The 17,298-nt window shown below is 49.7% G+C and overlaps 1 protein-coding gene across 1 annotated transcript in view; it reads left to right on the top strand.

Annotated features, from left to right (window-relative positions):
- The first annotated feature begins 25 nt into the window (after positions 1-25).
- LOC101155981 (striatin) overlaps positions 26-17,298 on the top strand; it is a 20,239-nt gene continuing 2,966 nt past the window's right edge. The window contains exons 1-19 of the mRNA XM_023953825.2: positions 26-154; positions 424-500; positions 1,082-1,436; positions 7,234-7,337; positions 7,432-7,505; positions 7,862-7,946; positions 11,433-11,579; positions 11,644-11,773; positions 12,018-12,204; positions 12,271-12,381; positions 12,702-12,845; positions 12,914-13,059; positions 13,133-13,308; positions 13,382-13,429; positions 13,624-13,745; positions 13,814-13,981; positions 15,375-15,515; positions 15,665-15,766; positions 16,689-16,775. Coding sequence (XP_023809593.1) covers positions 1,236-1,436; positions 7,234-7,337; positions 7,432-7,505; positions 7,862-7,946; positions 11,433-11,579; positions 11,644-11,773; positions 12,018-12,204; positions 12,271-12,381; positions 12,702-12,845; positions 12,914-13,059; positions 13,133-13,308; positions 13,382-13,429; positions 13,624-13,745; positions 13,814-13,981; positions 15,375-15,515; positions 15,665-15,766; positions 16,689-16,775 — 2,173 coding nt within the window. The 5' untranslated portion in view covers positions 26-154; positions 424-500; positions 1,082-1,235. The remainder of the gene's footprint in view (positions 155-423; positions 501-1,081; positions 1,437-7,233; positions 7,338-7,431; positions 7,506-7,861; positions 7,947-11,432; positions 11,580-11,643; positions 11,774-12,017; positions 12,205-12,270; positions 12,382-12,701; positions 12,846-12,913; positions 13,060-13,132; positions 13,309-13,381; positions 13,430-13,623; positions 13,746-13,813; positions 13,982-15,374; positions 15,516-15,664; positions 15,767-16,688; positions 16,776-17,298) is intronic.

The raw sequence follows: 17,298 nt of genomic DNA, 5'->3' as shown, positions 1-17,298 counted from the left end.
CGTGTCCACGGGGTGGGCGTGGTCAATACGGGTCTCTGATCAGCCGGAGGTGGGGGGGTCCTCACTGTTTGAGAGACCTTTATGAACGTGAGGTGATCAAAGTGAAAAGCCAGGTCACGTGCGCGCAGGTCCAAGCTGGGATGACCTCTACAAGGTCACGTGCTTTACTCTCCTTATTTACACACACACACACACACACGCACACACACGCATACACACACACACGCATACAACAATACACACATGTAACCACACACAATTGCTGATTTAATTTTAAACCAAACTTATGATTCAAAATATTCTCACAAAAACATCACAGACAGAATTGTTCTTCATCATCTTCATCCTCAGAGTTCAGTTCTGTTTAAATGAAGTCCGTTCTTTGAAATTTTCATTGTTGTTGATCTTCGTTTCAACTCTCAGAATGATCTGGATTTCCATCAGTCAAAGACAGGAAAGTGCAGACAGTCAGCTGGCGGGTCAGTGACGTCATGGCGCAGGTAAGAAAAGTCCAAACATGTTATTATTAGTACTTTCAAAATAAAAGTATCCTTTCTCATTGTGACTATATCTTCCAGAGGTTTGCGTACAAATGAACCTGAATGGCGTTGGGGGGGTCAACTGGTGCTGGTGACGTTTATAAAGTTTTATTTACCTTCACAGGTTTAGTCTTTGCATTCTGGGAATATTTTGTCTAAAAAACAGATTTTACAGACTGCATCCACATAGAAGCCTTATACCTCCTCAAGTTTATTTATTCATTTTGTTCATTTCATCCTGTTGAGTCTTCAAACCCCCACTCTGCTACTGGTCTATGGGGAGGGGTCAGAATACCCCCCCCCCCCCAACAGATGTCTTTGAAAATATAAAATTCATACCAATACAAGAATAAATACAGTTCTGAATACGAGTAAACACTGTTTTTAACTTTTGAAATATTATATTTATAAGCTATTGAGAGCAAAAAATAAGTAATATAAATTATTTACACAAACTTGAGACATAGAATACCGAATAAAACATTAGGGAGCGTTATTGTTTGGAAACCTTTCATTTCATTGATGGTATTTTATTTTGACAGTGCAAAGCGGTTGTGACGTAGCATCCGTCTGACAGGCTGCGGGACTGCGTGGTCCACAGCTCGCGCGCGGTTCTGGATGGATTTTCCTCCGCGGAGGATTTTCGAGCGACGCGGCTGACCCACCGGACCGAACCAGCGGCTCCGTGGTCCCGCCATGATGGACGAGCACGCGGGCCCCGGGGTGTTCCTGAGCGGCGGCGGTTCGGGCTCGGCTCCGCATCTGGGCTCCGTGAGCGGCGGAGAGGCGGCCCGCGCGCGGTACAGCGTCCCAGGAATCCTGCACTTCCTGCAGCACGAGTGGGCGCGCTTCGAGGTGGAGCGCGCGCACTGGGAGGTGGAGCGCGCCAAGCTGCAGGTGAGACCCGCGCGGTTCCGATAATGTGTCCAATTGGACGCTGGCATGGGCAGGTCAACCTGTGCGCTGACGTCACTGACCTGTGCAGGAGCGGAGGTGGCCGCAGATCCAGAGCTGTTTGTTTGTTTACTGCTGGCCTCATAAGTCCAAATGACTGTAGATCCATTATCGGACAGGCTTTGATGAATCGGTTTCCGGTTGAAAAAAAAAATTAAATTTCTGAACAATTGTTTTTCAGAATAATATTAAAAGGGATCAATTAAAAAAGCCCAGTGGCTGTTCGATCCCCAGGCTGGACGCTGACCCCCCACCTCCTTACTTTAGGACCCCTGTGAGCTGAAGCAGAACTTTCCATCAGCGCACAGCTGTCTGCTTCTGGACCCGAGTGGTTCTGTTTGGATCTCCAGGAGTTCCTCCTCTGAGTTCTGCAGGACTCTCGGCTTCGGTGCTGTGAGGAAACATCTGCAGACCCCCCCCCCCCCCCCACACACACACACAGATGCTCGGTGGAACTTGTAGAAGAACCAGCAGAACCATTGTTGCAGCATGTTTGGTTCTTCTTCACTGAACCTGCAACCCAACCTTTCAAAGTTCTGCAGAAGGCTTTTATTTTGACAAGGTACAGGAAGCTCTGATTCTCAGTTCTAACTCTGATGATCAGAATATGATTAAGGAAAATGGAGCCTGAAGTGGGAGGGGCACGTAGACCGGCGTTGACTCCGCCCACCTCAACCGAAAAGGCCAAATGGGCGGGACAAAGTTTGAAGGTCCGTTGGATTCCATGAGGTTCTAACTGGTCCCTCCAGAATCGCACCACTGCAACTCTGCTACAACTGCGGCCAAAGCGACCCGTTCTGGACCGTTCTGGACCCGTTTGGTGGTTCTGCTCTCTGCAGTGAACACAGTGGGAATCCTAGTGGGCCTAATAGGATCCTTGGGGAACCCCACAACTGATGAAGACGTCTCCTGCATCTTCATCACCTCCCTGAGGTGCCGTTTCCCAGATCTCACCTGAAGGCATCACACAAAAAACGCTGCTTTCAAAGACAATCGGTTATTGATTAGCAGATGATGACTCATCTTCAACTTTAAGTGATGATGATGGTTGAGCTGTGGTTCAGCGGCCGGCCTCCTGTTTCCTCTGAGGTCATTCTCTGGGAGGAAGAGGAAGCTGAGTCAGCGAGGGGAGGGGCCACTTCTGCTCCAGAAGCAGAAGGTGGTGGGTGTCCTGCAGGACCGCTGAGGGGGGTTCTGGACCGTTGGCCCGTTTCAGACAGAGTTTCTGGGCTGACCGGGTTTTGACGGCTCTTCTAGACCCGCCATCAAATCTCTGATGTTTCATAACTTTGACATCAGACGCGATGAAGGTCACGATGAAAACTGCCTCATGTGGGTCCAGAGTCGGACCTGAGCTGATGCTCTCCGGGTCAGAACCCCCCTCCATCCTGAGGGGGCAAAAGAGCTACATCCCCCTCCTCCTCCTCCTCTCATGCTGTGAGAGATTGTGTTGTCATGGCGACGGCTGTGTCTCTTAAGAATAAAAAAGGGAAAAGGCAAACTTCATCATCACAGGTTCAATTCCGACGTGCGACTCAGCAGAGCTTCTCCCTCCTCCTCCTCTTCTGGGGGGGGGGGGGGGGGATCCTTCAGGATTGGAGCTTCTCTCGTGGTTCTGGTTCTGATCCAGGTGAACAGGCTTCAGATTTTCCCTTTTCAGCTTCATCCTGAGAGGGTGGGAACGACCGTGGAGAAGGTTCTGGAAATGAGAGGCGTTCAAGGCCCGCTCTGAAACCACACGTTCAAACCGGTCAGAACCGCTAAGAACCCACCCACCAGCTGCAGATCTGCTCCCACACAGCAGAGCAGAGGGCATCTGCAGGCGCCATGGCAACGAATGAAGAGGCATCACAGCGACGAGGCGCCGCCAACCGTGATGGTGAGACGCTTGAAGCTGGAGAGAAAGAACGATGGAACAGCCGAGGCCCTCTAGTGGTGGACAGATGTTACTGTAAAACACGGAATGAGCTTCTAACCAGGGACTGTATAAGAAAAGTGGACTGAGTGACTCCTCCCCCCCCGGCTCTCCAAACAGGAAGTGGCTCCAAGAAGCCAAAACCCCGTCGACGTCTCTAGAGAAACAAACATGTTCCTCTGTCGTTCTATTGGTCAGGAGAACCGTTCCTGATCTGACACCTTCAACATCGTCTTGATAATCCTCCTTATTCTGGAGTTCAAGTTATTCAAGTCCAAAACTGACCAATCAGATGCCCTAGTAAAAGTAGGTGGAGCCTGCTGGCCCCCCCTTTGAATGTTCAAAATGTTCTTCCGAGCCTGCTTTCAGTGGAAGGGGTGTGGCTTTCCACCAAGCTCACTCCTGATTGGCGACAGGGGTTGACATAGCCCAGAAATTTGCACTGGCCCACAGGGCCAGTAGTTTTTGAAAGTTACTGGCCCGACACCGCGCATAGCGGGACCCGCCGCTCCGCAGGTGCTTGCAACTTTAGGGGGGTCTGTGGGCATGCCCCCCCGGAAACTTTTAATATGGTACAATTTGGTGCATTCTGGTGACATCACTTATTTCTACACTTTTCAATGACTGAAAATAGAGCATATCAAACTTAAATCTGCTCTAGTCTGTTTCAGATGTTTTGAAGTGTAGTAGGTAACACTAGTTCAGAAGTTTTCATGGTGCTTCTAACGGCAAATATCGCAATAAATCATAAACCTTAAATGTGTTAAAACAATCTAATGGCAGCTTGAACCATTTAACGAATCAAATAAATCCCTTAATGCATTTGACCAATCGGATGGACGCCTTCACATTGTTGACCAATCAGATGGAGCCCTGTTATGTTAGATGTTTGTAACCTATGTCAACGTGGCTCATTTGGAGTATAATTTTTAAACTGGGAATGGTTATTTGGTTATTTTGCTGTTTGTTTATATACCGCAAATTATATCGTTATCGCAATTTTAATCTCTGATATGGCATATCGCGAGTTTTCCTCATATTGTGCAGGTCTAACTGAGATCATTCAGCTAACTAGAAATACTTACTGCTTACAGTGTTGTAAAGAAAAACAAAATTAAGTAGTTTAACATTCTACTGCATTTGAGTCTGAGATTCAGGTATTTGGAGTTGCCTTTGATTCTTTGACATTCAGCTTAAAGCTTAGTGGATACAGTTTCATCTTCAATGCATTCATTAAATATCTTGCTGTCCATACTACTAATTAATAACTACTAACATATTCCTATCTATTCCTGCCATGTCTTCCACATCTCTGACATGCTTCAGTCTCTCTTCAGTGACGGTGTCGGATTTATAATCAAATGTAATAATAACCCACTGGCTTGTGCCTTCATTGTTGCTGTTTAACATTGTTTTGTATTGAATTGTTACATTCAATAAAGTTTGAAAAAAAAAGTAGTGAGCGCGTGCCGCGTGGTGCTCGGCAGTGAAAGCCGAGCGCGAGCGCGCGCAGGCGGGAGAGAAGGAGAAGTGATCAAAGGTTTCCCATAGAAACCCTTGAAGTCTGAACACAGGACTAGCAGAAAAACTAAATTATGAAAACGAGGTAAATCTACACGTTTTCGCAAAATTTACTTTATTGAAAAAGGTGAAGAATATATAAACCGTTAGATATTTTAGTGGCCCGAGCGGACAAGTGAAAAGTAAAGTCTTGTGGTCCGCACTGCTCGAAAAACAGGACCGGGCCAGCGGACAAATGGCTATGTCGAGCCCTGCATAGAGACATCCACTCAGACCGACTCGGACCAATCGCTGCTTTCTGACGATGTCTGGCTCCAACATGGCGGCATCCGTGCTGCAGAGCAACGGCGTCTGGAGCCAGACGTAGATGGTGTTCTGTGGACGACGTCACGCCTGCTCAGTCCAGTTCTCTGATACAGTCCAGGCTTCAGACACATGAGGAGTATTTTTGTACAAACTCCTTTTGACTTGAGGATGAACTTCATGTACAGACAGAGGAGCGGGGTATTATTGAGGGGGGGCGGTACTTTCTGCCTGAGAAGATCCCATCTTCTCTGCTGGGGGGTTCTGCGTGGCCCCCGGAGCTCCTCTCGGCTCGGTCTTACATGAACATGTGGGAAAACGGAGGACTGCGTCTCTGCTCGGCTCCTCCCACAGCGCAGTTAAGGCGGATCAGAGGCCCGGCGTGTGATCATGTGGTTTCCCAGGAGGCTTTGGGGTCCTAACCCCCCCTGACCTTTAGGCTTGAAACCCCCTGAAGGTGGCCTGAGCTGGATTAGTTTCACCTTCAGCCCTGACCCCTGGTCTGACCTTTGGGGAGGTCATGACCTGTCCTGTCAGTCTGACCCTTCAGGGCCTCCGTAGATCCGTGGCGTCTCCTCCATCGGCGCTGGATTCTCTCTGGAAGCTTCTGCCTGCCGCTCCAGAGTCTCTGGTTCTTCAGAGTTTAGGGACATGGAGTGACCTTCATGCCGCCACGCTGGACACAAAACGTTCTAAGATGCAAATTAAAATATTACGTATTTGCTTTCCATTTTTCTGCCTTCATATTTTATTTCTTTTTTGCTTTCAAAAACTTTTATTTCAAAAAATTTTTTTGCTTTCAAAATCTATTTTTGCGTTTGCAGCACTAATGTTTTCATGCGTTGTGTGTCATCTCTCTTTTTCCTATCTTTGATTTTTGCTCTCATAGGTTTCAGTTTAGCTGACAAAGCTGCCATCAAACAGCTGCTGATTGGTCCAGATTCTAACCAATCAGGCGTCTCTGTCTTGAATCGTGCTTGGAGGCAGACTACAGACCATTTCTAGTTTGTCTGGATCTACAGTTCCAAAATCCAGAGCCTGGAAATTTCCCAGAAGTCCCTGGGAAAAACCAGTCTGCATCCATGCTCAGTAGATCAGCAAATATAGACCACAATGCATTGTGTTGGAACAATCTTTTCCAAAAAAATGTATTTAAATGTATTTTTTACATAAACCATCAACGTTTGTATCTTCAGAAGACGGTGGACTCAGAAATAATCGACTCAAAACGCTCATTTCATTAGATTGTAACTGCATGAAATAAAAAAATAAAAAATAGGAGTGGGCGTGGCTTCTGAATGGTTTTTAAAATCCAGAGCACTACATAGATTTTTAGTAGTTAGGAGTTAAACTGTGACGGAGCAGCAAAGCAGGTTCAGCATTTATTCACGTCACCATGGCGACCAACGTGGTTAAAATGTCTGCAGCGGGAAAAAACCATCTGAGCTCCGACTCCGTCCAGCCGCATTTTATTCCCATTAAGATTCTGAACTATTCTTTTATTTTCATCAATAAATGTTGAAATATGAAGAGAAAAGAACATTTTTTCATGAGTTTGTTTTTACTTTGAACAAAAACACAGGAGTTCTTCAAAATAAGACAATTCTAAGTTAAAAAAGCTTCTTCTGTTAAATACATTGAGCTTCCTGTGGTGAGCGTCACTCTTCTGCTCATCACTGCTGTTCATCTTATCCAGAACACGTGTGCAGCATAGATTAATATCTGCTTTAAAGCTTCTATTGTTTTGTTTTAACAAACAGATCTTTAAGAAAATCCAACTTTATAGCAATAATTTGCTCTGCAGGATTCACACAGACACAGATAAACGTTTCAGGAGATCCTCAGCCATAAAGTCACAAATCTGACAAAATAAAAATTAATGAATGCAAAAAAAAAGACAAAAAGGCTGGTAAAGTTCATGTTTGCTCACAGCTTTCTGTGAACATAGAGATGTTCCTGAAGAAAAGTTCCTAATGGAAAAGGGAACCTGTGGTTCTGCAGGCGCAGGTCGCCTTCCTGCAGGGGGAGAGGAGGGGCCAGGAGAACCTGAAGAAGGACCTGGTGAGGAGGATCAAGATGCTGGAGTTCGTCCTAAAGCAGGAGAGGTGGGTGTTCATCACTCCAACTGCACCAAATACCAACCAGTCACGAGGCCCCGCCCCCAAAACCACCGTGATTACCTGGGGGTTTTATCCTCAGGGCCAAGCATCACAGGCTGAAGTTTGGGACAGAACTGAACCAGGGGGAAATGGACCCTCCGAGCTACGACTCAGGTGAGTTCTGTCCATCACCGAGTCGGTTTCTGCTATGAGAACGTTTCCACCACCAGCTGCTCCACAAATTCAACTGAAAATGTCTGGATTTGGTGTAGTTCTTCTCATGTCCTGAAGGGGGAGACAGAGCCGACGAGAGACTGAAAAACGGCTATTTTAGATTAAAAAAGAGACTTTTATGCACCTCTTTCATAGCAGAATCATGTGACCACAGAGTTTGGTTGCTGCAGGTCGTCAGAGCTGTAAACATGTTTGTTTAAAATGGCGGGAAAAATGTGACCATTGGACGATGCAGGAAGTAGTTCCCAAAGTTAAGGGGGAAATACAGGAACCAACGACACGTTTCTCATCTTCAGATGAAGGAAACGACAGCGAAGCTTCCAGTCCTGCAAACAGCAGCCATCAGCTGAGCTGGAGGCAGGGACGGCAGCTGCTCCGCCAGTCAGTGCTCACACACACACACACACACACACCAGCACACTGTGGGCGTGCATGAGCGCATGTCTGTGTGTGTCATGGGAAAAGCAGCAAATCTCCTAAATCCAGATGAGGCCTCTCAGTGGGAATCACAGCCATCAGCCAATCCCTGCTCTGGGTTTGGCGTCCAGCTGATGGCGCCTCTGCCGTCTGTCTCACCAACAGCAGGTGTGAAGTCTGCACTGACGTCTGCTGCTGAGGGTGTCTGTCTCTGCCTGACCCATCAGCCTCTGCAGAGGACATGTGGGGCTTTTCAATGATGCCACTTTCTCTAAGTGTCTTCAGTCCTGAGGTTGACCTGGCTGGTTTGTGGATCTGCCACCGTCAAATGTAGAGACGCTTCATGTAGAGACGCTTCATGTAGAGACGCTTCATGTAGAGACGCTTCAGGACGTCTGACCATGAGAAGAAACCTCTGAGTCAGACTGACAGCTGAGGTCAGACAGGAACCGCTGTGGATGTTTGCAGATGACACTGTGGTCTGTAGTGAGAGCAGGAAGCAGATGCAGGAACATCTGGAATTCAATTCAATTCAGTTTTATTTACACAGCCCAATATTACAACACAGTTGTCTCAACGAGCTTCACTAAATCTACAAAACATGAAATCAGATCTAAAATACAAAAGCTGATTCAAAAACTAAACTAAACTGGGCATCCCTGCCCTTAGACCCCCCCTTCCCAGTAAGAAAAAAACTCATTCCAAGAAAAGAAATATTAGAAGAAACCTCAGGGGTGCCCACATGAAGGAGGGATCCTCCCCCAGGACAGACAGGCGATTTACCAGAACTCTTAGAGAAGAATTAACTTATCTAAATCTACAACTACATATATAAAGTCCAGCAGACGAGCTTCATCCAGCTGTGGTTGTGGGGACAGTCAGGGGGGCGAGTCGAGCCGGAGACAGGAACCACAGTCAGGTGTAGGAGCAGGAGCAGAGACGAGGTACTCGGTCAGGAACTGGAGCACGGATGAAACAACAGGAGTCTGGAAGCACTCCCACTCCCCAGGAGGGAAAGAGGGACAATACATGAATCACTGCACCAAACAGAGGCATGGAGAACTAAATGATGAATAATGATCAAGAATAGAGGAGAGGAAGGGTAGAAGTAGATGAGAAAAGAGGACAGAACCCCAGTGCACCATAGTTACCCCAGCTTCAACTTCTAGCAGCCTTTAAAACAAATAGTTACTATTAAGTTTAATTTAAACAAACTAACATTAAGTTAAATAATCTCTGAATACTAACTAGTCTGACAATAAGCCTGTCCACAGAGGAATGTTTTCAGTCTAACTTTGAATGTAGAAACTGAGTCGGCCTCTCTTCCATGAGCTGGGAGTTTATTCCATAAAACAGGGGCTTGGTGGCTAAACGCTCTACCTCCAACCGTACTTTTACTAATTCTAGGAACCACAAGCAGTCCTGCATTTAGTGAGTGAAGTGTTCTGATTGGATGGTAAGGGACTATGAGGTCCTTAATATAGGACGGGGCCATTCCATGTAAGGCCTTATAGGTTAACAGGAGGATCTTGAACTGGATTCTAGATTCTCCGGATTCACCCGGAAATGACAACACAGGAACAAAGACTTGTCAGCTCCACATGAATGGATCCATCAGAGGATCATGATGCTCTGGAGATCAGTGCAGGGAAGCAGATGGAAGCGTTTGAGAGGAGGAACAGTGATGATGATGGTGAAAGGAGGCTGAAGTTGGAGCCACAGGAAAGAGGAGGAGGACCAAGGAAGAGGTTCATGGATGAAGGAGGACGTCTCTGCTTGGGTTGAGTGATAAATTGATGTCAATCATTTATTCAGACTGCAGCCGGACGGTTCTGTGATGAACCAAAGCTTGTAAATGAAGGCATGCGACTGAAAGACTCAAAGAACACATCCAGGAGAACATTTCCATCTTATTTGCTGAACCAAACCATCTGTTATTCTATCTCCTCATCACCTCCTCTTGTGCCAAGTCCTCTCTGTGGGGATTTTGGATATGACCCCAAAAAGGGATACAACAGGCGAAGAAAATGGATGGATGATGGATGGATGAATGATGGATGGATGATGCATGGATGATGGATGGATGATGGATGACTGGATGGATGGATGGATGGATGGATGATGGATGTATGATGGATGGATGGATGATGGATGGATGGATGATGGATGGATGATGGTTGGATGATGGATGATGGTTGGATGATGAATGATGGATGGATGATGGATGGATGGATGGTGGTTGGATAGATGGATGGATGATGGATGGATGGATGAATGATGGATGATGGATGGATGGATGATGGATGGATGGATGATGGTTGGATGATGAATGATGGATTGATGATGGTTGGACGGATGGATGGATGATGGATGGATGGATGATGGATGGATGATGGTTGGATGGATGATGGATGGATGGATGAATGATGGATTGATGACTGTTGGATGGATGGATGGATGATGGTTGGATGGATGGATGGATGGATGATGGATGGACGATGGATGGATGGATGGATGGATGATGGTTGGATGGATGGATGGATGGATGATGGATGGACGATGGATGATGGTTGGATGGATGATGGTTGGATGGATGATGGTTGGATGGATGATGGTTGGATGGATGATGGTTGGATGGATGATGGTTGGATGGATGATGGATGTTCTGTCATTTGTCATTTCTGTCAAAGAAAGTAAACGGAGATAGAATCAAATGGATTTTATTTTTTACCCATGTCGCCCAGAATCTGTGGCGCCCCCTAGAGGGAGCAGCTGAGAGACAAAGCGCACGCACACACACACACACACACACACACACACACACACACACACACACACAAAGCTCCCAAACATCACCACTGAAGGCTTTTAGGGAGTCCTGTGTGTGCGTGTGCACATGCGTGCGTGTCTGTGTGAATTGTCGATGGGCTCTGCGACCCAGGAGGCTGGTACGGCGCCTCGGGGGGGGGGGGGGGGGGGGGGGGTCAAACACAGTGGTGCTTTCAGCAGAAATGTCCTTCAGCTGTTGCTCCTCTGAGGTCCGGACCGGAACCAGGACTTTGGACTCTGGATTCTGTAGGTAGTCTGAGGATTTTTCACTGGATTGGATTTGAAGAGATTCCACAGCAACCGTTTCTGTCTGTGGTTGATCTCGTCCAGAGGGACTCGAACGCTGACAGAGAGCGGTAAGACGTCTGTTCACGTGGATTTTTCAGACCCATGGTGAAAAAGTGCTGACTCGGGGAAATGTTGGGCCGTCCAAAGCGTGGCGGTCGGGTTTTCACGCTGAGAGGAGAACATGTGGGATTCTCCCTGATCACAAATGAAGATGCAAACATGAATGAGCAGCCAATCAGCACGTGTGTGTGTGTTGTTGAGGACACCTGTATGCATGCGTGAATGCGGCCGTAAACAGGAAACAGATCAACTCTGACTTCCTGTGGCACTCAGATACCTGCAGGAGGTGGGCTACAGCGACGCCATCCTGGATGTGAAGTCTCAGAGGGTGAGGGCTCTGCTGGGTCTGACCGGAGATCCCGGAGACCAACCGGCAGACGGGATGGTCAACGGCACCGAACCGTCCTCGCCGAAGGACAGGTAGAAGCTCCGCCTCCCACGTCACGTCTGCAGACATGTTCCTGATGTCAAGCTTTTGTTGCAGCAAACCGGACCTGCCTGACCCGGCCATCATGTTGGAGGCCTTCAAGTTCATCGAGAACGCCGTGGCAGAGTTCAGCGATGAAGAAGAGGACGAGGAAGCTCGGGACAAGACCGTCCTGGACCTAGCTGCTGTGAGAAACGCTTTTACTTTACCATGAAATCGGCCTGACGGCGGTCTGACGGCGGCCTCATGGCAGCCAGACGGCTGTCCGATGGCGGTCTGACGGCGGCCTAATGGCGGTCTTTCATTCCGTGTGGATCAGAACCGGTTTCTTCTCTTCTGACCGCCTTAGCTGCTTCCTTTTAACCTGCGGTTCTCCTTCGGTTCTCCTCTGGTTCTGCGGGTTTCACAGATGTTCTCTTCCTCTCTGACAGATGAGGAGGAAGCCGTCGTCCACGTCCTCTTCGTCCTCTTCGTCTGCCTCGTCGTCTTCAACCACGTCAGACTTCAGCGACGACCCCGACACGGAGGAGGCGCTGAAAGGTTTCGACTTCCTGACCAGCCCGGACGAGATGGACGGGCCGCCGGAGTTCAGGGGCGGCAAGGATGGCGGGGAGTGGGGTGAGGCTGAAGATGATGATGATGATGATGATGATGATGATGATGACCTCCTTCTCCCTCCTGCAGAGGAGGAGCGGCGTCCTGGCGGCGAGCTGGGCTGGGACGTGGATCAGGGGCTGATCGCTCAGCTGAAGGAGCAGTACAGGAAGGAGCGCCGGGGCAAGAAGGGGGTGAAGAGTGAGTCCACCCTCCTCCTCCTCGCTTCTGCCGGTTTGGTTTTGGTTCTGGATCTTTCCGGTTCTTTGGGTCAGAGGAGCATCAGAACCTTCTCTTTCATGGTTCTGAAAGCGCTTTGATGTCCCCAGAACCGACAGAACTTCTGTCCCCTCAAAGCGTTTACGCTGCTTCAGGCAGAGCCGGACCGGGCCGAGGTCCGGGCCGAGCTGCTGCAGGGCCGGTCCGGTTCTGGTAGCTTTTCTTCACGGTGTCTGTGTGGATTTGCCTGTTGATGGGCTTCTGTAGACAAACGAAGGAGTCCTCATCCGTGTCCCCCCCAGGGCCGAACCGGTCCAAACTCCAGGACATGCTGGCCAACCTGCGGGACGCCGAGGAGCTGCCCCCCATGCAGGCGGCCGTGACGCCCCCCCTGCGGCCCAGCGTGCCCCGCATCAGCGAGCCCGACGCTGCACGCCCTGAAGACGGTAGCTCTGCCCCCGCGGTTCTGTGCGCCGCAGCAGAACCCGGGTCTCAGACTTTGTGGTGTCTGCAGAGCCGATGGCGTTCCTGCCGGCGACAGGGAAGTCCTTCCTCCTGGGGGGGGAGGATGAGGCGGTTTCCGGCGAGCTGGGGCTGGGAGAGCTGGGAGAACTGGCGGGGCTGACGGTCGCCAACGAGGCGGAAAGCCCGTCGTATGAGGTGAGTGATGCTGAGGGGGCGGGGCTTAAAGCGAGGCGCCTCAGAGACGCAGCAGCGGCTCGTCCGTCTCCAGGTGTCCAACAACAAAGACGCCCTGAGGAAGACCTGGAACCTGAGGTTCACCCTGCGGAGCCACTTCGACTCGGTCCGCGGCCTGGCCTTCCACCCGGTGGAACCGGTTCTGGTCACGGCGTCCGAGGATCACACGCTGAGGCTGTGGAACCTGCAGAGGACGGCGCCGGCCAAGAAGTGAGTCCTGCTGGACTGTGTGTTCCCGCCCGGCGTGAAGCTCTGACTTCCTGTCTGTTGGCGTCTCCTCCAGGTGTGCCGCTCTGGACGTGGAGCCCATCTACACCTTCAGGGCTCACAGGTGAGACGTCTGCCTGCCAGCTGCAGCAGGCCCCTCCCCCTCCCTGCCGTCGGGCCACACCCACTGTGTATGTTAGACCAAACCCTATGGGCGGGTCACAGGTGATGGGTGGAGAACAAAGTTCTGGTTCTGTGTTGGTTCTGTCTCCCGGTGCGGGTGTTTCTGCTCGCGCTCAGCGTTTCCTTCTGCTGCAGCGGCGCCGTCCTCTGCGTCACCATGAGCGCCAGCGGAGAGCAGTGCTTCAGCGGGGGGGTGGACGGAACCATCCAGAGCTGGAACACCCCCAACCCCAACATTGACCCCTACGACTCATACGGTAGGCCCCGCCTTCTTGTGAGGACAGCTTCCTGTGCGCCAGCGTGTTCTGACTGCGGCCTGCTGTAGAGCCCTCTGTCCTGCGGGGGGCGCTGAGCGGTCACACGGACTCTGTGTGGGGCGTGGTCTACAGCGCTGCTCACCACCGCCTCCTCTCCTGCTCCGCTGACGGGACCGTCCGGCTGTGGAACGCTGCCGACACGGCGCCGTGCCTCGCCGTTTTCAACGAGGGAGGAGGTGAGGACGTCTGGAGATCCGTTACAAACCAGGCAGGTCAGATCCGGGCCCCCCACTCTCACTGGACCCGCAGAAAGCAGAACCCTAACCTGGAAGAGGATTGAGAGGCTGAAGGAAACACCGCCGATGACCTCATCTGGCTCCTCCCCCTAAAGGAGAAAGTCGTTTTTTTTAATGTTTACATCAAAAACTTCATTAAAAGCTTTTCTGTTCTAGTTCCTTTAGTTTTAGCTGCATTTTGGTCACTTAGCTTTAATTCTGTTTTTCATCCTAACTTCTGCTTTTCTGATTTGTTTACTTTCCAACAAAAAGGTAAACAAATCTGTTTCCTTATTTAAAGAATATTTGCAAATGTGGGACGATTTCCACACGAGGAAACCAGGACTTCTGATTGGTTAGACGTTTGATGACGTTTGTTCAAATTGGCTGAATGTGAAGCAGGGCTGCTGTGATTGGACGTGGCTGCAGAGCGGAGACGGCCAGCAGGGGGCGCCGTTGTTGATTTACAGTAAACCCTTATTTTTCGCCGGGGTTACGTTCCAGAAAGAGCCAGTGATAGTCAAAAACCGTGAAGTAGAAATTTTTTTTACAATTAAATACTCTAGTATACATTGAAAAGAAAGAACAAACCATTTTATAGGCTCAAACATTTGTTTCACAAATCAAAGTACTTTAGAAACGTTTTTTAACAAATAACTTCTGTACAGTACTGTCAAATAATCATTTTAATCATCAATGTGAACAGAAGGCGTCAAATCGCGGAGATTAGCCCCGCCCACCGTGACCCGCGTAATTGGATTAAACGGGAGAAAATATAAAATGATGATTATGAAAAAATAAAAAGTACAGTCGCACAAATAGTGACTCGGGTCTATTTAACTGCTCTAAGTTCAGACTGAGCCGCTGCATCCTGACTCCGCTCTGCAGATTTTTCTCCTTTTAAAGCCCGCAGTGAAGGTGTGTGTGTTCGGGAGAAGAACATAGAGATAGGCAGTTGGTGTCGCTCTTTTTTCTTCTTCGCAAAAACATCCTTATACACCGACATGCCAACATCAACAGAATTTGCACGTACGTAATGTAAATTTGGCGAGCTGTTTTACGTACGTGTACATATTAAACTGCAACGTTATTGACGCACAGGTAGAGAAGAAGCAGAGTGGCTTTTTAGCCAATCAGAATGCAGAACACAATGCACGATGCAAATCCATGAAGTAGCGAAACCGTGAAAAGTAAACCGCATTATAGCGAGGGATCACTGTATATCAAAGGATGAAAAGAGTTCAGTGCAACTTTGACACAATTGGGAGGATTGTTTGTCGGGTTTGGGATCTTTTCTGCAACCGTTCGCACGCGCTCAGTCATGACGCCCGTCCCTCTCCCGGTTCCGCCGCAGAGCTCGGCGCCCCCACCTCGGTGGACCTGGTGAGCAGCGACCCGGCGTACATGGTGGCGTCCTTCAGCAGCGGTCACATGGGGCTCTTCAACATGGAGACGCAGCAGCTGGTCCTGAAGCTGGAGTCCGCCGGAGCGCCAGGTACGAGCCGCTTTGGGGGCGTGGCCCGCGCTGCTGCGGCCCTCCAGACCTTTGCATGTTGGGGGGGGGGTCACTGATGGACGGTCTGGTGAGGTTCCAGACTCTGTTCCCTTCATGACCATAGCGGTGACATCATCATCTTCCTACAGAAGCCCCCTCTAAGATCAACAAAGTGCTGAGTCATCCCGCCCTGCCCATCAGCATCACGGCTCAGGAAGATCGCCACATCCGCTTCTTTGACAACAACACAGGTGAGCCTGAATACGCCATGAAGGCGGGGTCTGCCTGCCCCGCAGGTTTGGCTCTGTGACCCCTCGGACACTGTCCCGGCCCGGCCGAGCACGTTCTTATTTCTGCCGACGTGGAACCTGTCGCATGTCTTACAGCTGCTAACCCCGCCTCCCACATGAGCGGCGTTCACAGCCAACACGGCTTTTGCGTCAGGAGCGTCCAGTTTCGACATCAATTCATCGTACAGGCGCCATCTGTGCGTCAGGCACAGCGCGGCCAGGGTTCAGAAGTCTGAACATTGGCGAGGACGACATGTCACGTCAACCAATCAGGGACTCTGAACGTGACGTGTTCAGTGACTCGCTCAGCTGGAGTCCAAAACCAACATGGAGGACCGATCCGATTTATTTGTACGGAGACGGTAATAAAAAGCTCCTCTAATTTGACGTTTCCTCCTGGGATGAATGCGGGACAGCAGGTCGTCACGCTGGGTCATAGAGACAGAAGTACCGCTGAAAGCGCCGTCATTCAGACGCAGGTCCTGCAGACGGTGGAGCTCGCCGTGCCGGGAGAGTCTCTGAATGATGTCATGAACGGGTGGCCCGATGATTTCCGTGTCCTCCATACGTTGTGATGAGATACACACAGACACATCAGACCAAAAACATTTGGCGGTAGCTCCTCCCACACGTGGCTGGGGCGTCAAGTTTGTAAACATATTTCTGACAAACGGGCGGCGTGCAGCGAATTCGCCGCAAGTCCAAAGAGAGGCGGCAGACGTGAATTTAGTGTTCAGAGTGAGCGCAGCTTTAGCCGTTGGAGTTATGAGTGGAACAATGGTCAGCCGGCGCTCAGGCCCAACCCGGCCCGGCCCGGCCCGGCCTGGCGTTTGTGCTAAGATGGACCTGAAGTGTTTTTTTCTTAACCTGTTTGCCCCTGAAGGTAAATTGATCCACTCCATGGTGGCGCACCTGGACTCCGTCACCTGCCTCGCCGTGGACCCAAACGGCTTGTACCTCATGTCCGGCAGTGAGTCTCCACTCACGTGCACAGACACGTGCACAGACACTTCTTTTTATTTCCAAGAATCCAGACTTCCTAAATCAGAACCAGAACCTGCAGATTTACTGTCTCATACACACATAGGACATGTGGATGGATGGATGGATGGATGGATGATGGATGGATGGATGGATGATGATGGATGGATGATGGATGGATGGATCGATGGATGGATGGATGGATGGATGGATGGATGATGGATGGATGGATGATGGATGGATGGATGGATGGATGGATGGATGGATGGATGATGATGGATGGATGGATGGATGATGGATGGATGAATGGATGGATGGATGATGGATGGATGGATGGATGATGGATGGATGGATGGATGATGGATGATTGATGATGGATGGATGATGATGGATGGATGATGATGGATGATGGATGATGGATGGATGATGATGGATGGATGATGGATGGATGATGATGGATGATGATGGATGGATGATGGATGGATGGATCGATGGATGAATGGATGGATGAT

Source organism: Oryzias latipes, chromosome 1 (assembly GCF_053564925.1).
Source record: "Oryzias latipes strain Hd-rR chromosome 1, Olatipes_Hd-rR_3.1".
In the NCBI taxonomy this organism is placed as follows: Eukaryota; Metazoa; Chordata; class Actinopteri; order Beloniformes; family Adrianichthyidae; genus Oryzias; species Oryzias latipes.
The sequence above is the reverse complement of the archived record's forward strand: the minus strand, read 5'-3'. Positions and strand labels throughout refer to the sequence as shown.